The sequence below is a fragment of the Nerophis lumbriciformis genome, linkage group LG02 (genome assembly GCF_033978685.3).
Source record: "Nerophis lumbriciformis linkage group LG02, RoL_Nlum_v2.1, whole genome shotgun sequence".
NCBI classification, from domain to species: Eukaryota; Metazoa; Chordata; class Actinopteri; order Syngnathiformes; family Syngnathidae; genus Nerophis; species Nerophis lumbriciformis.
The window spans coordinates 37,323,598-37,345,225 of NC_084549.2; the positions used below are offsets into that span (position 1 = coordinate 37,323,598).

The 21,628-nt window shown below is 41.7% G+C and overlaps 1 protein-coding gene across 1 annotated transcript; it reads right to left on the bottom strand.

Moving 5' to 3' along the window:
• Positions 1-4,355: 4,355 nt before the first annotated feature.
• sirt1 (sirtuin 1) lies at positions 4,356-21,608 on the bottom strand. Its single transcript, XM_061962201.2, has 9 exons — positions 21,233-21,608; positions 20,760-20,882; positions 16,472-16,707; positions 14,658-14,810; positions 14,410-14,557; positions 14,241-14,320; positions 6,372-6,555; positions 5,768-6,286; positions 4,356-5,610 (listed from the first exon to the last, which is right to left on the bottom strand). The coding sequence occupies exons 1-9, from the start codon at positions 21,567-21,569 to the stop codon at positions 5,321-5,323; spliced, it is 2,070 nt and encodes a 689-aa protein (XP_061818185.1). The 5' UTR covers positions 21,570-21,608; the 3' UTR covers positions 4,356-5,320.
• Between the last annotated feature and the right edge of the window lie 20 nt (positions 21,609-21,628).

Here is a 21,628-nt window from a genome sequence, read left to right on the forward strand (position 1 = left end):
TTCTTCTTCGTCACGTCATTTAAAGCGAGACAAACGAGATGACGCGTGAGCACCTACAGCTGGCTGGGCATGTGCGTAACAAGCAGCTCTTGATTAAAGAGATACGAATAGTTCAAAGCATTGCCGGTGTTGTACCAAAATCTGTTACCCATCGGAATTTGTAACTCCAGGGGGCGGTAAACTATCCTTAATGCTCAAACGTCAGTTGTCAGAATTTCAGCATTAATAAATTACACATATTCTGATAACTTACTTTCATTATAGTATGAGTCCATTGTTATTATTAATGCTGACATTCTGACAACTGACGTTTCAGCATTAAGGATAGTTTACGCCATTTACGCAAGCGTTCTTCTTCTCCTCCTTGGGCTTGCTGTTTAACCATAAAACAAACGTCATGGGAACATCGCCCCCTGGAGTTACAAATTCCGATGGGTTACAGATTTCGGTACAACAACGGCAGTAAGTCGGACCCGTTTCCAGGGAGGGTTGGACTCCGCCAAGGCTGCCCTTTGTCACCGATTCAAGTTCATAACTTTTATGGACATACTTTCGGTTTGGCGGCTGCAGGATTAGGTCTCTGCTTTTTGCAGATGATGTGGTCCTGATGGCTTCATCAGGCCAGGATCTTCAGCTCTCACTGGATCGGTTCGCAGCCGAGTGTGAAGCGATTAGGATGAGAATCAGCACCTCCAAGTCCGAGTCCATGGTTCTCGCCCGGAAAAGGGTGGAGTGCCATCTCCGGGTTGGGGAGGAGATCTTGCCCCAAGTGGAGGAGCTCAAGTACCTCAGAGTCTTGTTCACGAGTGAGGGAAGAGTTGATTGTGAGATTGACAGGCGGATTGGTGTGGCATCTTCAGTAATGCAGACGCTGTATCGATCCCTGGTGGTGAAGAAGGCGCTGAGCCGGAAGGCAAAGCTCTCAATTTACCGGTCGATCTACGTTCCCATCCTCACCTATGGTCATGAGCTTTGGGTTATGACCGAATCAAATCAAATCAAATCAACTTTATTTATAGAGCACATTTAAAATTTACCACAGGGGTAGCCAAAATGCTGTACAATGAGCAGGTTAACAGATAAAACGAGTACCGAGCAAACACAACACAACACAAACAGAACACGATAAAAAAAAATAATAATAATTAAAATAGAATTAATAAAAACATAAAAACATAAAAACGGGATCACAGCAGGTGTATTATGGGGCGCCATTGCAGGATGGATATCACTCAGTGTTAAAAGCCATGGAATAAAAGTATGTTTTTAAGAGAGATTTAAAAACAGGAAGAGAGGAGGCTTGTCTAACACTCAGGGGTAGGTCGTTCCAGAGCTTGGGAGCAGCAACGGCGAAAGCTCTGTCACCTCTAAGCTTCAGCCTTGTGTCAGGGACCGTCAACAGCAGCTGATCGGCTGATCTTAAGGATCGGGTGGGGCAGTAAGGCTGAAGGAGGTCGGAGAGATAGGTTGGCGCGAGGTTTAGACATTTAAAAACAAATAAAAGGAGTTTAAAATGTATTCAGTAACGCACAGGGAGCCAGTGAAGGGACGCTAAAATAGGGGTGATGTGCTCACGTCTGCGGGTCTGTGTTAGCAGACGAGCAGCAGAGTTCTGCACGAGCTGCAGGCGGGCGAGGGAGGCCTGGCTAATGCCAACATACAGGGCATTACAATAATCAAGACGAGTCGAGATAAAAGCGTGGATTAATTTCTCAAGATCATGTCTTGATAGAAGCGGTTTCACTTTCACTATTTGGCGTAATTGATAAAAGCTTTTTTGAACGACGCTGCTGATTTGTTTTTCGAATTTAAAATCTGAGTCAAACTTTACCCCCAGGTTTGTGACAGAGTCGCTGAGATACGGGGTCAGAGTGCCGAGGTCAACGTTGGGGGAGGGAGAGCGACTTGGACCGAACAACATAACTTCTGTTTTATCTTCATTTAGGCTCAGGAAGTTAGCTGAAAGCCAGACTTTGATGTCGTGCAGGCAGTCAATAAGACGTTGAACTGTGTTATTTTGTGCCATGGGAAAATAAATCTGGCAATCATCGGCATAAAAATGAAATGCAATACTGTACTTCCTAAAAATAGAACCAAGGGGGAGAAGGTAAAGCGCAAATAAAATTGGGGCAAGGATTGAGCCCTGGGGGACCCCATGTGGTAAAGGAGCTGTGGACGACATAAAACTGTCTACTTTTACACAAAAACTCCTGTCGGTTAGGTACGACCGGAACCAGTTGAGGGCGGCGCCCTTAATGCCCATACAGTTCTCAAGACGAGTGATTAAGGTGGCGTGGTCGACGGTGTCGAACGCAGCAGACAGATCTAAAAGCACCAGGACAACATATTTACCAGAATCAGTGGACAGGAGGATATCGTTGAAAACTTTTAGAAGCGCTGACTCTGTGCTGTGGAGGGCTTTAAAACCGGACTGGAACAGCTCAGTGATACCATTATCCTCTAAGAAGGGCAACAACTGACTGTAGACAACCTTCTCTAATATTTTGGAAATGTATGGAAGATTAGAGATAGGTCTGAAGTTAGAGAGGAGAGAGGGGTCGAGGCTGGGTTTTTTAAGTAGAGGTCGTACCACTGCATGTTTAAACTCTACTGGAACCATTCCAGAAGAGAGGCTACTATTGATAATGTTAAGGACACTTGATCCAATAGTAGCAAGTACCTCCTTAAACAGGCGAGGTGGGAGGGCATCTGCAGGAGAACCAGAGGGCTTCATATGACTAACTGTGTCACTTAAAAAAGAAAAGGACACCGGCTCAAACTGATGGAAAACAGAAGAGAAATGCAGGGGAACAGAAGGGTCATATGAAGGCTGAGATAGACTGGCTCTAGTTGACACAATTTTGTCAGTGAAAAAATGGAGACAATTTTCACAGAATTCAAAAGAGGCATCAAAACCAGCAGATTTGGGAGCATCAATGACAGTGTTAATAGTTTTAAACAGAACTCTGGGGTTGTTACAGTTAGAAGATATAATCTGAGATAGATATATATTCATTTCTGCTTTTACAGTCATCTGAAAGGAAAACAGGCTTTCTTTAAAAATGGCAAAGGACACATGCAGCCTGTCTTTTTTCCATTTTCTCTCTGCTCTTCTACATACGCGCCTGGCAGCCCGAGTGACGTCATTCAACCAGGGCTGAGGCGTAGCTTTAGCGCGGCGGCATTTGAAAGGCGCGATCGTGTCCAGTGTTTGTAAACAGATAGAGTTGAACCCAGAAACCAACTCTTCAGTATTCAGACACACAGATGCTGCAGAATTATCATCACAAAGAGTCGAAAAAATAGAGGAGAACCGAGCAGGAGACGAAGAATTAAACATGCGAGAGCGTTGGGGCGGTGCGCACAATTTAACTGGACACTGCGTGGCAATATCAAACAGGATCGGCATGTGATCAGAGAACACAGCGTCGCAAATGTCCAAATTAAAAACACACAAACCATACGAGAGCACTAAATCGAGTGTATGCCCGCGTTCATGTGTAGAACCACACACAGACTGTACAAAGTTAAATGAGTCGATTATATTCAGGAAGCTCCTGGAAAGCGGCTCGTCTGGACAGCAGGTGTGAATATTAAAATCACCCACAATAAGGACACGATCATATTTGGGCAGGATTTCAGCCAGAAATTCAGAAAAGTCAGTTATAAAGTCTTTGTGGTACTTGGGTGGTCGATAGATGACGGCACACAGGACGACATCAGAAAGACCCAGTTCAAACATGCACAGTTCGAAGCTTGAAGAGGATTGTAGGCGGATCTGACGGCATTTAAAGGGGGGTAAGGGGGGGGGTTCTGGGCACGTCCGACCGGTAGGCCACGGGGAAGACTATCTCTCCCGGCTGGCCTGGGAACGCCTCAGGATCGCCTGGGAGGAGCTGGACGAAGTGGCTGGGGAGAGGGAAGTCTGGGCTTTCCTGCTTAGGCTGCTGCCCCCGCGACCCGACCTCAGATAAGCGGAAGAAGATGGATGGAATAGTTAAAAGAAATACATGAAAACAGAATAATTTGAAACTGATAAATGCCTAATAGGTATTTGGTATTTTGCTAGCCTGTAGTCTGTAAAACCAAGGAGGAACTAGAAAGACCGGGAATGTCCAATGTGTGAAAAATAGAGGGAACAGGCATGAAAGGGCATACAGTACATGTTGATACAAATAACACAGCTGTTTCTTACAAAAAAGTTTTTAGAAAATTATATATATATGTATTGTCATTCAACATTTAAAAAATATTTTAAGTGGCCCTTGACATCCTTTTTAAAAGATGTTTGTCGTATGCAGCCTGGAAAACGTCTACTGGTGTAGACAATATTAGGTGCATTTCTGATGGAGTGGGCCTGAACCATACAAACAGAAGACCACATGTTTTTCAATATGTGTTTACTGAGAACCCTAGAAGTAACAATTTAAAAGGGTGGAAAATTGTACTCCCTTGAACCACAGACCGAAACGTCAAGTGAGTACCAGGCTCATAAAGATCTGTTCTGCTGAGCAACACATTAACATGCAGCAGACTCTTAGTTGGAGAATGATACCAAACATAACATAGCCCATGAAAAATAAGAGCAACAATCGGTTTTGAGAGGAGCAATGTTGATTGAATGTAATCATAAGGCTTTAAAAGTATAACTTTGTACAGAAAGACTGTCATCTACCCTTTGCAGAGTATGTCTCCTCACAGAGTATTAAAATAAGAAGCTTGACCATAGAAAGTAGCTGCCATGTCTGAAAGAACCACTTTTCAACAATTCTCCCCACTTAAGTCAACTGATATGAGCATGCAGTTTGTATCAATATCAGAACATGTCGATGAAATGTTCTTTGGCTTAAACTTAAGAGGACTGCTGGAGTCAAAATGTTGAGGGATCATAGTGGATACTTTTAGGTATTTCACAAACATATTCAAGCTACTGCAACCAGCTGCAAAATACATTAGATCACAGTAGATGTCACATTGTGGACTTATGCTAGCAATTTCTGAATTAAAGCTTGTTCTACTTTCACCTCAGACAATTAAGAACTGATGCATTTCCAAAAAGTGAATACAAAGAGATGGCAACATTGAACAAATTACAAACAGGATTACTGCATCCAATTAAGCAGCATACCGGTGTGTTTCAGACACAATGTGTGTTAGTAAACTGGGCAAACAAAAACAAGAGAACAAAACTTGCGCCATATTCACACAAGTTGTCACACAATTTAAACTTTATGAAAAATTATAGTTCGATGAATCAAAAAATATATAAAACATATACATGTATATAAAAAGACAATTAGTGCTTTATCGACTGAGTACTTTAAAGGTGTGTGGTGCTCTGAGTTTGTTCAGCCATACTGTCTGTGGGCAAAGAGGACACTTTGTCATCGGCTAAAGTGTCTTTTGTTGTGTCTCTGAGGCAGGTTGCTCCGTCGGCTGCTAGCGAGTCAGCTTCCTCCAGCTCGCTGAAATCCTCTCCCTCGTTGGCACTGCAATCAGACTCATCGGTGTCACTTCCACAGGAGCTAGACGTCTCGCCCTCTGAGTCGGAGTAAACCTCGGCTCCGTGGAAGATGTAGTGATTTGGTGCTTGGAACAGGTATTGGCCCGCTGTTGGTAGAACAAGAACAGGATTTACTTCCCAAAACTGCAAATTATATTCATAAAGTCAGTTTTTAAAAAAACCCTTTGGACAGAGGGAGGCATGTTTAGGAGGGCGTGGCTACATTGTGTACAAACATTATCTCTACTATTTTTTTTCGCTTACTGTCAAGGCGTTTGCTGAGTGGACTCCTGCTGATTCGATTCATCCAACACCGTCTACGGAACTCAAGGCTGGAAGTTTGGCTCTTTTTTTCCGTGGCTTTTTCTTTTGTTGCGTCTTTGTTTGGTAACTCAGAAGCTTCGGTTCTTTCCTCACCGAGGCAACGTGCGTCAGGACAAGGCTGCGAAGGCGAAATGTTAGCTGTGACATTTGGACTCGACGTCTCCTCTGAAGGCATACGGATTGAGTCTGTGCTGTGTTGCTTTGATTCCTCTGGCGCTCCTTCATCGGCCGCAGCATTCAATGTCTCGCTTCGGGGCTGCTCTGGTAACCTGGGGGGTTTCTCCGTGATCTCAGAGAGTCTTATGGTGTTGTAGCATAGCTGCTCAAAGTCCCCGCCTAGACGATGACAGAGCTCATTGACGATGACGTCGCAGTCGCCGAGCAGCTCCACATCAAAGTTGAGGTGTGGCAGCTGCTCTCTGTTGATCAGGACTTGAGGCACTTCATGAGGAATAGAGTCTGAGTGGGATAAGAAGGACAGCTGTGGTAAATATTTTCACTTCCTAAAGGCACAAAGAAAATCCCTCATCTGAGCAACGCATACTTGGGATGAGGGCAACAGGTCGGACTTTCAGAGACGACCCGATGACAATCAATAGATCCACCTCATCTTTGTCTTGCTTCATGGCTCTGTGGAACATTTCTGGAAGATTCTCTCCAAAGAAGACGATGTCCGGTTTCATTATTGCCAAGGGAATGTCGGGACACCGAGGACAATGGGGGACCCGCTGCAGGAGAAATGCAATATAATTAGGATTACAAACATTTTTCTTTGTCAGTTAGCATTGGCGGCAGAGAAAATACAGATTATCTTGCCATTATGGAGAATTTATTGTGTGATATTTATGGGGGAGCTGAACTTTTTTTTTGGAATTTTGCCTATCGCTCACTGTGATTATGAAAAACATGGTATTCTGTGGTTGTTATTGTTTCTCTGTCTTATCCCCCTCTCGCCCCCACAATTTCCCCCGTCTTCCTTTTTTTCTCTTTCTATCCCCTCCTGTTCCGGTCCGGTTGCGCCAAATATTAATATAAATCTGTTTAATAAAGTCAAATACTAACAAGGCAACATTAATTCTGTATAGCAAATATGGGCATCTACATCAACAATATGATTTGCCTGAGTAGCTGGACAGGACAACAACAAAAAAAAGTAATTCTTCATCCAAATGAGAATATATAACAGTCAGCATCCTATTGACAGCAGACCTTATACAGTAAATTATGTTTTATTATGTTGGCACTCATAAAGTCTGCCGTGAGTAGAAATCAGTTATGTTGTAAAAAAAAAAAAGTAAACATTATGATGCATTTTTAAAATCATTGCGCCGCATTTGCTTAAAATGAGAGAAATATGTAAATAGTACATGTTATTATAAATGTGACTATTACTACATTGCATATGTACTTACAGCCTGTATATAAAACCTTAATGGAAGTGTTTGTATGTTTTGAAGTGCTTTATAGGCAGAATAGAGCAACTCCCATAGGCTCCATTGTAAGCAGACTCGATTGCTTTTATTTACTATTTAGAATGCATAAAAAAAACTAAACAAATGTTTATCCCTTACATAAAGACTGTAAATGATAGGCAAAATTACAAAAAAGTGCAGTTCCCCTTTAAGAGTTATTAACTTGAGTAATAGTATCTACTTGCTGAGTCTCAATCTTTATTTAGTCAAGGCACATATTTTACATTTGAAAACACTACAAATGTTGAGAAATAGGATAATTGCTGGTTGCAGGAGCTCTGTCCTCCTGTGGTTTCCCCTCTTGTTTTTGCGTTTTTTGCCTTTTGGATCGAGGGACTGCGCAACAAGGGGTGGCACTTTGTGACATTTACGCTGCTTTCTGGCGCTTTTTTGAGAACTTTTGAATCTGCCTTAAGGGGAGCCATGGCCATGTTTGCACCGAAAATCAGCTACTGGTTCTCTGCCATGCTGGAGTCCGCGTGGAGAGACCGGGGGAGATGTGGAGGAAGAGAAGGACGGGACTGCGGAGCTAGCATTCAGCATCGGGATGGACGGGGCTTCACTGAGCCCTGGCTGGATGGACATCTGTTAAACCCTTTGGTCTCCCTGAATGGATTCTCGCTCATCCGCTCGAACTGGACGTTAGCCGAGGGAGTCTGCTTTTTTGGTTACTTTGTTGGGTCTGTTCTTGTCTCTGGCTGTGCTGCCCCCCACCCCAGCAGACGATGGCGTCAAGCACCGCAGAAGCCACCGTGATGTATGTAGGTGTTGAAATGGGTTATTGTTTGTGTTTGTCTATGCATTGCGTAATTGTATGTGCGCAATATGTATTACTAATTGCTCTTTTTTTTTTCCGTTGTCTTTGTAGCTGTATGTAGCTGAAATGGCACCACTGAAGTGGCACCTGGTTGCATTAGCGCTGCGTTCCTTTTAAAATGTTTTTTGTCCTTTGTTTTCTGTAATATTTCCCTTGTTTCTCATACCAAGATGTTGCCGCGGATGGCCACCACGGTACTGCGCTTTCCTGTAGTTGCATTTTTCTTTATTTCTTAAACCGAACAAAGAGCGCAGTCTATCTACGAAGTCAAATTCCATCCATCCATCCATTTTTCTACCGCTTGTTTGTCTCGGTGTCCAAGGGGTGGCTGGAGCCTATCCCAGCTGCATTCGGGCGGAATGCGGAGTACACCCTGGACAAGTCGCCACCTCATCTCAGGGCCAACAGAATTGAGTGTTGCCAATCTTTGTGTGTGTTAAACAACTTCGCTGTCCAATTCTGAAATTTTAAAACCCAATCTTTTAATGTAGTCGTTCACATTAGAAAATAAAATGCATTCAGATGTGCAGACATGAAGTCACACGTGCTGCAGTGTTTATGGAAGTAAACATGGCTTCAATTCTAGTAAGTTTCAACACAATTAAACCTGTGGTGTCGCGTTATCGCCCTGTACTGGGAAATTTTAGCGCTACATGTAATAAATGTGCTTTGATTGCCAGAGTTACTCAGAAAAAACCATGACCACAAGACATCAATTTCAATAGAAAACAAACTAAATATCTTTATGCACAATATTTACTTAGAACGATCTGACCAAGTTTCGTGATGAAGCTTACTTGTGTGGATTTCTACCTTTGTTGCTGCTTGTCTGAAACGGTGTGCCCGTCCATTAAAAGGTCGACAGGAAACAATGACTCGAGCACTGGCTAAGGGCAGAACATTCATACTTTGTTTTCTAGCCACTGTAAAAGTCCAATTTTCGCAATGTATTTAAATTTATTTCAGTATCGAGAATGGCCGCCTGGATCTGAACCCGAGTGGTGTTTTGTTATTGGACTTTTGTGCTTGTCACAGATTGTCCATAACAAACACTATGTTCAAACATAAGGGTGTCCATATGTGCACTTGGCACCAGGACACTCTAGGCTGCAGTTCCATGATCGACTTTGTAGTTGTGTCATCAGATTTGCGGCCTCATGTTTTGGACACTCGGATGAAGAGACGGGCGATGCTTTCTACCGATCACCACCTGGTGGTGAGTTGGCTGTGATGGTGGGGGAGGATACCGGACAGACCTGGCAGGGTAATCCTAGAACCCGTTGGTGGACACCGGCGGTGAGGGATGCCGTCAAGATGAAGAAAGAATCCTATTGGGTTCTTTTGGCTCATAGGACTCCGGAGGCAGCGGACAGGTACCGACAGGCCAAGCGGTGTGCGGCTTCAGCGGTCGCGGAGGCAAAAACTCCGACATGGGAGGAGTTTGGTGAAGCCATGAAAAACGACTTCGGGACGGCTTCGAAGCGATCCTGGACCACCATCCGCCGCCTCAGGAAGGGGAAGCAGTGCCCTGTCAACACCGTGTATGGTGAGGATGGTGTGCTGCTGACTTGGACTGCGGATGTTGTGTATCGGTGGAGGGAATACTTCGAAGACCTCCTCAATCCCACCAACACGTCTTCCTATGAGGAAGCAGGGCCTTGGGAATCTGCGGTGGGGTATCCTATTTCTGGGGATGAGGTTGCTGAGGTAGTTAAAAAGCTCCTCGGTGGAAAGACCCCGGGGGTGGATGAGATCCGCCCGGAGTTCCTTAAGGCTCTGGATGCTGTGGGGCTGTCTTGGTTGACAAGACCATGCAGCATTCTTGGACATCGAGGGCGGTACTTCTGGATTGGCAGACCGGGGTGGTGGTTCCTCTCCTTAAGAAAGGGAACCGGAGGGTGTGTTCCACTATCGTGGGATCACACTCCTCAGCCTTCCCCGGTAAGGTCTATTTAGGTGTACTGGAGAGGAGGCTACGCCGGATAGTCGAACCTCGGATTCAGGAGGAACAGTGTGGTTTTTGTCCTGGTCGTGGAACTGTGGACCAGCTCTATACTCTCGGCAGGGTTCTTGAGGGTGCATAATAATAATAATAATAATGGATTACATTTTATATCGCACTTTTCTATTGTTAGATACTCAAAGCGCTCACAGAGAAGTGGGAACCCATCATTCATTCACACCTGGTGGTGGTAAGTTACATTTGTAGCCACAGTTTCCCTTGGGTAGACTTGACGGAAGCGAGGCTGCCAGTTTGCGCCTCTGGCCCCTCCGACCACCACCTATCATTCATTCATCATTCATTCACCAGTGTGAGCGGCACCAGGGGCAAGGGTGAAGTGTCCTGCCCAAGGACACAACGGCAGCGATTTGGATGTCAAGAGGCGGGAAGCGAACCTGCAACCCTCAGGTTTCTGGCACGGCCGCTCTACCCACTACGCCATACCGCCCTATACTCCCATGTGCCATACTGCATGGGAGTTTGCCCAACCAGTCTACATGTGCTTTGTGGACTTGGAGAAGGCATTCGACCGTGTCCCTTCGGAAGTCCTGTGGGGAGTGCTCAGAGAGTATGGTGTATCGGACTGTCTGATTGTGGCGGTCCGCTCCCTGTACGATCAGTGTCAGAGCTTGGTCCGCATTGCCGGCAGTAAGTCGGACACGTTTCCACTGAGGGTTGGACTCCGCCAAGGCTGCCCTTTGTCACCGATTCAGTTCATAACTTTTATGGACAGAATTTCTAGGCGGAGTCAGGGCGTTTAGGGGATCCGGTTTGGTGGCTGCAGGATTAGGTGTCTGCTTTTTGCAGATGATGTGGTCCTGATGGCTTCATCTGGCCAGGATCTTCAGCTGTATCGATCCGTTGTGGTGAAGAAGGAGCTGAGCCGCAAGGCAAAGCTCTCAATTTACCGGTCGATCTACGTTCCCATGCTCACCTATGGTCATGAGCTTTGGGTTATGACCGAAAGGACAAGATCACGGGTACAAGCGGCCGAAATGAGTGTCCTCCGCCGGGTGGCGGAACTCTCTCCCTTAGAGATAGGGTGAGAAGCTCTGTCATCCAGGAGGAGCTCAAAATAAAGCCACTGCTCCTGCACATCGAGAGGAGCCAGATGAGGTGGTTCGGGCATCTGGTCAGGATGCCACCCGAACGCCTCCCTAGGGAGGTGTTTAGGGCACGTCCGACCGGTAGGAGGCCACGGGGAAGACCCAGGACACGTTAGAAAGACTATGTCTCCCGGCTGGCCTGGGAACGCCTCGGGATCCCCCAAGAAGAGCTGGAGGAAGTGGCTGGGGAGAGGAAAGTCTGGGTTTCCTTGCTTAGGCTGCTGCCCCCGCGACCCAACCTCGGATAAGCGGAAGAAGATGGATGGATGGATATTGTTGTTAAAATAAAGTCAGGAGAAAAAAGAGGTATGATTGGTCAGCTTGTTAAAACATAATTTGGATTGGCGGGGCCCACCTTCACGAACGTCTTCTCAAACGGTTTTAAAGCAATGTGCACATTAAAAGTGAGCGTTGTATTAAAATTATTAGTTTTAGCTCCAACATTAAAGTGAGTGTTGCTTTGGATACCATTGTTTAATACAACCACTCTTACACACAGGAAAACGTTTGAAAGAGTATTTGCAAGTACCGTATTTTTCGGACTATAAGTCGCAGTTTTATTCATAGTTTGGCCGGGGGTGCGACTTATACTCAGGAGCGACTTATGTGTGAAATTATTAACACATTACCGTAAAATATCAAATAATATTATTTAGCTCATTCACGTAAGAGACTAGACGTATAAGATTTCATGGGATTTAGCGATTAGGAGTGACAGATTGTTTGGTAAACGTATAGCATGTTCTATATGTTATAGTTATTTGAATGACTCTTACCATAATATGTTACGTTAACATACCAGGCACGTTCTCAGTTGGTTATTTATGCGTCATATAACGTACACTTATTCAGCCAAATGTCTATTCTTGGTGTTGGGTTTTATCAAATACATTTCCCCCAAAAATGCGACATATACTCCAGCCCGACTTATGTTTTTTTCCTTCTTTATTGTGCATTTTCGGCCGGTGCGACTTATACTCCGGAGCGACTTATACTCCGAAAAATACGGTAGTTCCCACCTGTGCGTACCAAAACAAAGATTCCGGATGACTGACAGAGGCTCACTCCGTTCATGTAATTCTCCTGTTGAATAAACGCGCTCAGGTGCTGAGAGCAATGCAGAGTGAGACCTCTTGTATCCAGTTTGAAAACATCCGAAGAAAAAAACACAGACCTAACAATTTATTGGTGACGGAAAAGTTATTAAGTTTATTTTCATTTATCGTGACATTACTTGACCTATTGATGGTCCGGGCCTACAATTGTATGAAACTTTTTAATGCCTGTGGACATCCAAATTGAATGTTTTCTAATACAATTTAAGGCCTTCATTTTTGCTAAATCCATTTATTGATTTTTAATGCCTGCGGAAACTTTTGAAATTGTTTTTGTTTTAATATATCATTAAAATTGACCTAGTGTGTGAATGTTGTCTGTCTATCTGTGTTGGCCCTGCGATGAGGTGGTGAGTTGTCCAGAGTGTACCGCACCTTCCGCCCGAATGCAGCTGAGATAGGCTCCAGCACACAAGGTACAAGCGGTAGAAAATGGATGGATGAATTTTAAAAACTTTTCACATTGTCATTATGGGGTATTGTCTTCAGGATTTTGAGGACAAAACATTTTTTTTTGTATTTTGAAATACAGTTGTAGCATAACAAAATTTAGAAAAACTGAAGCGCTGTGACAACTTTTTGGATGCATTGTAGGTTCTGTTTAAAAAATAAAAAACTTATTTCTGGTGTTTTTGGACACTTTTGAAGACTAACACATAAGCATGGTATTGCTGATAGAAATGATTCATCATTAATAACTCGAATAAATCAAAAAATGAATAAAGTTTACTATTTTTTAATTAGACCTTAGTCCCATCAATTACATCCAATTTGAAGAAGATCGATAAGTGTATAAATCTAATTTTGCAAATGTATGTAATGCCCAGAGTTTACCTGTAAGTAGTTTTACGTGGACTTGGGCTTGCATCTACAGTAAACAAACATAGAAGACAGATGACTGTATTACAACTTAAGTTTAAGTAATCCAGGATATCTTATTTTTTTCTATAGCGGTTATCCAGCTTTGTAGTAATGTATAAGTCAAAAAACAACAAAAAAAACTAGTGTAACTTCAACTTATATTGTAGTGTAGTCTTGTTAACCTACAAACACAAATTCACCTAAAACTACTTTTGGGTAAATTGAGCGTATCAAATGCAAAAATTAATTTTGACGTTTCTTATTTTCCGTCTTTATATCTGGTGTAGTGTGGTCCTGGTACCAAAATGTATTTTGGTACCAGTACCAACATGTATTTTGATACCAGTACCAACATTTATTTTGATACATCTCAAAATGTAAACTTGACCACAAAAAAATGCCATTAATTGGCTTTATTTTAACAAATGTTATGATACATTAAACATAGGTTTCTCATGGCAATCAAAGAACAATTTTGGCATTAAATAGACAACTTCTCTATGAGTAGTAAGAAAGCAAATCGATTACAAAAACAAATTTGGCAGCAACATGTTGTGCCATTTCCAATTATTTTATTTTGTCATAATTATGAGGGCAAGCGGTAGAAACAATAAGACATTACTTTCATAATACTGTATCACTGTCAAGCACATATTGCAGATGGCGGAGTCTGGATTCTTTTGGCACCATGAAGAACCGATTGCTACTTCTTTTTTCCGTCTTGTTAGTAATGTTTATTTCCTCACCGGTGCCATTATGGAACCGAGTGACATGCGCACACACACTTAATTTTTTTAAACAGCAAAACAAGCAAGCCTATCAAATGCATTGGTGCTTTGGGGTGACAAATGACCAATACTAGGTGATAGGATCTATGTGACTGCTGCACCCAAAGAAATTACATGATGGCAAGAACTTTGAAAATATAACAGAAGTTGCATTCTAAGTCACCGTGTGGTTACGGGTTTAAATTTAAACTTAAAACCCAGTGCTAAATGTTACAATCTTATTGATATTTTACCAAATGCTTATACACATACCTGATTAAAGATGTCTTCCCTTACAACTTCACAATCCACTTGGTATTTACAGATGAGGCAGGAAGCAGTTGCAAATGACCCTGAAAGTAATTTCTGATTACATTTTGACATAATGAAGATCCCCCGCCTCCCAAAAAAAGATTGTTGATGAGTTAGGGTTGTCACTTACCATGACACTGGATGATTCGCTGAACTCCAGCCACTTGTTCTAACGTATCAATATTCTGTGTGTAGTTGCGCAGCAACTTGCCCTGCTTGTCCATCATGTATATGAATTTGTGACAGGGTGAAGGCTGAAACTGACCTGGGTAGATCTCCTGTGGCAAAGACGATGCATTGAGCACTTAGCAGAAAAATTGACATAAGCAGTGTTACACCTACACTAGCTTTACAAGAATAAACATACATTCAGCAAACCTTAGCAAACTTGAAAAATGGCCGCGGGTCTCTTTGGAAGTATTCAATGTCAAACATAGCTTGGGGGTCTGGAAGATCGGGAAAATCGACAGCAAGTCGGGCATAAATTCCATCTCTGGAGCGAAAGTCTGGTATTCCACATGATACTGACACCTGAAAGAATAGAGGAGTTTAATTTAAGCCACGTCCACATGAACATTAAAAAATGTGTTTCTGTGCATTTTGGTCTGTCCACTCGCAAATGGGGATTTTTGTACTAAAAAGCAGTTTCTCAAAAACACTACACTAGAGTGTTGTCATATAGATGGTCTTTGAGTAGATTTTTGCAGAATGTCCTTAAAAACAGCAAAGCGCTCTTGTAAATCTGACAAAATTAATAGACACAAATCAAATGTCTATTATAGAGGACGCTGGTTCTCCGGAATATACAAAATAAGACTAATATTGAAGGGAAAAGTTTGGCCCCCCGGTTCTTAGCTTTCTGGAAATGTGTCCCGTCCCCAAAATTGTGGTTTTCCCTTGACCTGTGATATTTTTCTATATTGATGAACATAGGTGTAATATTTCCACAAAATGGGTACAACAGCCTGTGAATGCATTTTTCATGTGGACAGAAATCTGATTTCAAAGGATGCGTCCATGAAAGTATCTGTTTGTGGGGACAGAGCCTTAATATGGATAACGATATAGCCTAAAATCTATGTCACAATATAAATTGCAGCCTTTTGCGATAATGATATATATCACAATATATTATTTGGTATGCAAATGATAATGGAACCATTTCAAAACAGGTTACACAGGCTCCTAATTTAGTTGCTGACGGATGCAGTAACACACTGTGTCATTTCCTCAAAGCCATTACTAATCTACTTGCTAATTTACTGTTAGTATCTGGTTACTCTCTGTTGTAACATGGTTCCATCTACACTTCAGTTAAAATGTAATAAGCACTTATTCTTCTGTTGTTTGGATACTTTACATCAGATTTGGGCAATACTACAAATGTGGGTATCAATCCAATACCAAGTAGTTACAGAAGAAGTATTGGTCATACCAATGCTGATACTCATACTTCACATTTTCTAGACCATTCAAAGATGAAATATTTGATCAAAATTATAATAAGACAAAAACACTGAATGACAGTGTAACAATATCAATTAAATGTTAAAATTGTTTCCAACTATTCGTTCTAATTTAATTGTTCGGTCTTTGCCCTAAAGCCCTCTTCTGTCCGAGGCCTTATTTCCTGAATTTGTTAACAATAACGTCAAAATACTTTTTTCTATAGTAAAAGTATCGATCTAACCACTGTAGTACCAAGTATGATACTTGGTATCATTAAAGTCAATATTTGTATCAATCCGCCTACTTTTGATTACATTCAAGAGCTCTAACTTAGCTGTAAACGGTTAGCATATCTTCCTACAGCGTGTAGTGTAAAGTTAAGCTACTCCTTGTCCTCCAGTGATAATAATAGCCGTAATAAACACAGTTTATTTGCCGCCATTAAAGCAAGGATTGGTGACTGGGAAGTTGCTTTGTAGTGCTGAGGGGACATTAGCTAGAATGCTACATTGCTTTGAGGACGCATTTGTTCACTTGTTACTGTCAAATTTGCAGGTCCTAGCTACAATGTGTCAGCATGCATTATCACAATATGACGATAGTATTAAAAGCTCTTTCGTTAGCCAAATTTATATCATTTATATCTCATATCTATATAGCGCAAACCTTCGTGTGGCCATAACATACTTTAGGACAATACACATGGTCAATAATCAGGTACGAATACATTGCATGACACACACCCCAGCACCGGTCAGCACCAGGATCTTTTTGCTTTCATGGAGTAACCGGACCACATCTTCCAATGTGTTGATGTCTTTTCGCTTCTTTCTTTTGGGAGGTTCTGAAATGTTGATGATGATCTGCCACAGCGTCATGTCATCTAAATCTGGTGGCAGTACAGTCTCAGGCAGCAACTCCCTTAAAATGGTCCTTGGATCTGTCTCTCTGATGTGTTGCTGGATGAAACTGTAGGAGCCTGTTCAAGAACACAACATCTCAGCATTACCCCAAAAACATGTAATGGGGGCAAAAAAATGCAAGGTATTCAGGGCTGGGTGATACAACTATATTTTAAAGCAGGATAGAAATAACAATAATTTAAAAAAAAAACATTATTCATATTGTTAAAATATTTGACTCGGTATACAAGGTTACCCATCGCAATACTTTGCATGAGAATCACTGCCACAAATGTTAACAATCTAAAAGGGTGTTAAGCTGGAATGGCAATATTGTCACCTTCTCAGAGAATTGTTGAAGCAGTTGACTGGTTGGTGTTCCTGGCTAATATCTTTGAGGGAACAAGACATGCTTATGTTTTCTAAAAATGTTTACCTAAAAAATTACTGTTAAAAGGCAAATATTTTTTAAGTGGCTGCTGATGTTTTAAAACGTCCTATTAAACCAGGCACTTAAATATTTTGTTCTCTTGTGTTTTTGTTAATCGCAGATGATTTGAGCATTGCTAAATGTTTATTGATAGAGGATTATATTTTACTTTTCTTTTCTTTCTGTTACAAAAACAGATATTTTAGAGGCTATTTTTATTGAATATTTTAGGGGTGTAAAATTATCGCATTGATTACAGTCATATTAATCACATTACATTTTTTAATCGCCGAAATAAAAATTTTAATCTCTAGCGTTACTGTCTCTGTATGTTTGCGAGTTGCCTCACTCTCTTCTTGTGCCTGACCGAGAGCAACAACACTAGCGCCACATAGATGGTATGTCAGGAAACTTTAGAAAGTGTGAATAGGATACATTGTATCTGACCAATACACTAAAATGTTCATACTAAACTTGAAGACATATCAGAAGTGTTTATTTGTATAGGTTTAAATATTGTACTTGGAAGTACATAACTTAATGTGTTTTTGTTATATAATGTTGCACATTAATGGACATGTGTGAGACATAAGTGATTTGACAGTAGAGCAAGCCAACCAAAGCCAAACATTCTCTGATCTGTTATCAAAAGTTTAACATGGAATTGTGACAAATATAAACATTTATTTTTTTAAATGTGTTCTCTTAAACCACTATTGGCAACATATGCAAGCATTGTGATTAGGGATGTAACAAACGGTATTAAGGGTAACTGCGTTTGTAGGAGACAAGTAAGGGGCTTCAGGAGCAATGTGTGTGTGGGTGTGTCTCTAGGTTGGAGTGGTAGTAGGTCATATGGGTATAGGTGGGCATGTGCACAAGTGGGTGTCTACATAGTTGGCATTTAAAAAGAGCACACACCTGTGATTGAGGATAGAGGAGAGGATAATTTTGGGTGCCACACCATTTGTTTACCGCTTTACTTTACTATTATATTATATATACGCAAAAATTGAGGGCACATCTTAACATGTACAACTAAACCTTAATTAAGCAAAAATAGGATTTATTTGATTACTCGATCGGGATATTCGATAGAATACTCGATTACTAAAATATTCGATAGCTGCAGTTTTAAGTACCGGTAGGTCTATTTATTTTAGTTATGAAAAAAAAACGATTTTAGTGTGTATGTGCAAGTACTTCTTGAGCGCATTCAACAATATCATGATAATGACAACCTTGGTAATTTTGGTTGCAATAACTGTGATATGAAATTTTCATATCATCTTCCCTGGTATTGATGAGCTTATATAAAGCAGATGAAAAGCAACAAGTTCAACATTCAATACTTATAGCTCAGAAAAATGTTCATACTGTTTTTAAAGCATCAACCATAGCACTTTAAGTAGAACCAAGGTTTTATTTTAGTAAGTTTATAAAACTTATTTTGTGTTGAAATACCTATATTAATATTAATGTAAAACAAATTAAATGATCTCAAGTTGAAGAATCTTAAAAAGGTGAAATTAAAAGAGATGAATTAGATTAATTAATTAAAGATCATAATTAATCGCTCATTTTTTTCAAATTGCTTGACAGCACTGATTATTTATGTACATCCACACATGAAACTTTAAACTACTAATGTTGTTAAGTACAGTATTTTCCGGACCATAGAGCTCACCGGCATATAGGCCATACCCACTAAATTTTAAAAGAAAAACATGTTTTTCCATATATTAGCTGTACTGGACAATAAGCAGGAGAGATATACAAGGTGAAATTAGTCGTTTACAGAGGAAGATTTTGTAAATATTTATTTACATACCTTAATTGTTTCCATACGGTGCCTGTAACACGGCAGTAAAACGCTTGATCAAACATAACAGAAGTCATCGTCATAGACCAGACCTGGGCAAATTAAGGCCCGGGGGCCACATGCAGCCCGTTAAACTTTTCAATCTGGCCCGCCGGACATCCCCAAATAATTTTTTTAGATCTTTAAGATGGAAACTGTAGCTGCCATTATGATGTGCAGTGATGTTTTCAAATTACCGTAAGTCTTGAACTATACAAAATATTTCAATGGTTGGAATCTGCGCTTTTGCATGATACCCTAGTTACTATGGTAATCTAAGTCACAGCAGCTGAGACGAGGCAGCAAGCAGTGTGGCTGGGGAGAGTCCACAGTGTTTCCAGAGCGAGCCTGAAAATATGGGTGTCAGGGACAGACGCGGAAAGAGATTTTTACAACAAAGTTCTAAAGCTTAGTGATATTATCAGATGTATCAGATTGTAGGTGGTGTTTTGTTTTACCCTTCGTGTTCATATTTTGCTGTTTTGTTGCGTTTCGCTTCATTGTAAAATATGTCGATCGAGTGGGGGTGTGACGTTCATAGGTCGTCAATATTCAGTGTTTTATCTTTCATAGTTAATATTGTAAATCCAACATTCTTTATTTTCATGTACATTCTTGGTGTCTCATTCAGTAAAAAAAAAAGTAAAATTCCATTCCGTATTTTTTAAGGTGGTCTGTCATAACTTTTTTAGCATTCAGACATTATTGTGAGGTTTTCTATTAGTGTTCCTAAAGATAGATATAGCGGTCCCCAGACACATTTTTTTCCTCAAAATTTGGCCCCCCGAGTCAAAATAATTGCCCAGGTCTGTCATAGACCGACTAGCTGTGGAAGCTAGCTCTCTAATCAGCTAAACAGACTGCTGAATAACTCCACGGGGATGTTTTGGTGAATTTACTAAGGAATTTGTGAAACTGAAACAATACAAAAAGAATGGTAAGTTAAAACTAACACAGACACTAGTAATCTTGTTAGCATATTAGCTAATGTTGCTAGTTTGATTACATTACCTTAGCATGTAAAAATATGCATGAAAACACTATCAAACATGTGAAGGTTTAGTAAGTATGAACTGTTTTGGTTGTATTGTAAAACTTACAAACGTTGCTTGGGGTGATGAAGTGAAGTGAATTACATTTATATAGCGCTTTTTCTCAAGTGACTCAAAGCGCTTTACATAGTGAAACCCAATATCTAAGTTACATTTAAACCAGTGTGGGTGGCACTGGGAGCAGGTGGGTAAAGTGTCTTGCCCAAGGACACAACGGCAGTGACGAGGATGGCGGAAGCGGGGATCGAACCTGCAACCCTCAAGTTGCTGGCACCGCCGCTCTACCAACCGAGCGATACCGAATGAAGAAACCATATGAGTAGCAACGCTATGGCCAACTAGAGGACGGAATTGGCTCTTTTACTTCCGGTTCAAGTCACTAAACAGAAGGAAATAAAGTAGATGTCCAACCCACAGCACCTGCAGTGAGCAAACTCATCCAAAGATTGTTGCCATAGCACAAACAATAACACACCTTGTCAGTGTCTCGGTCTGTGTTTTATGAAAACCATTGTTTGAATACAAAACATTAGCGAAGAAACATCGCACCATTTTATAAGCCGCAGGGTTCAAAGAGTAGGAACAAAAGTAGCATCTTATAGTCCGGAAAATACAGTATTTGTTTTAATAAAACAACTTGATACACATATTTGGCTTTGACTTTGTCAACTCACTGTCGAAAAATACCGGGATATAAATCAAACATATTGATATTCACCCTAAATATATTGGGATATGAGTATATCACCCAGCTCTAAAACTACTGCTGAAATTAAGCCCGGGCACCTATCTGTGGTTGCGGTGTCCAGTCACTGGAGCTGGCGTGAGAAGATCTGTCATCCTCCTCGGTGATGTGCTCAGGTGTGACAGCCAAACCATTCGAGGGGAGATCGACACACCCAAGAATACCTGAGCGGAAGAAGCAGCACACAAACTACAGCTTTAAAGCTAAAACATGACTATAAACTTCACCTAAATGCTAGTAGAAGTGGTGTGAGGACTTAAGTCACGCCGGCTAACAAATGCTAAGTTGCTATCAGAGTTTGTGTCCCGCGGGAACATGTCCATTCATGAAAAACGCCTTTCCTGTACTCGTTGCCTGCAACAGGCGACTATATTACCACATGCAGTTGAGCGTTGCGGCTCTCAAAGTTATTACCGACTTCTGGTTAAAAACTATTACGTCCTCATTTTGGTAAAACGTGCGCAAGCTAACGAAAGGCGCGTAAATGTTTTTAAAAGTCCGCCTGCTTTCCTACCGGCACTTTCCTCGAATGTCCCGAGCATGGCTGTGTCGTGTGGTGTCACGGTGGGCTTGAAGTGGAAAAGTCCCATGCCATTGTTGTCTTCGCATAGCTCTCCCGGGGCCTGCTCGACCGCCATCGCCGGCTTCGGTTCCCTCTCCGCAGGCTGCGCGCAATTCTGCGCCGACTCCCAGGTCTCCGTGGCTCCCGGTACACATTCGAATTGACTAGCTTCGGTAGCTTTGACGCCACAGTTGGTCGCCGGGATAATTTTCGACTTCTTGGCGGCAGGCTCTTCCACACGAGATGCGCCCGAGCAGGCCATTCCAAGACTGTTCTCTTCGTCCGCCATCTTCAGCCCGCAGAGCCGCTGAGCGGGTCCTTCCTCTCCTACAGCTGGCTCATTTGCAT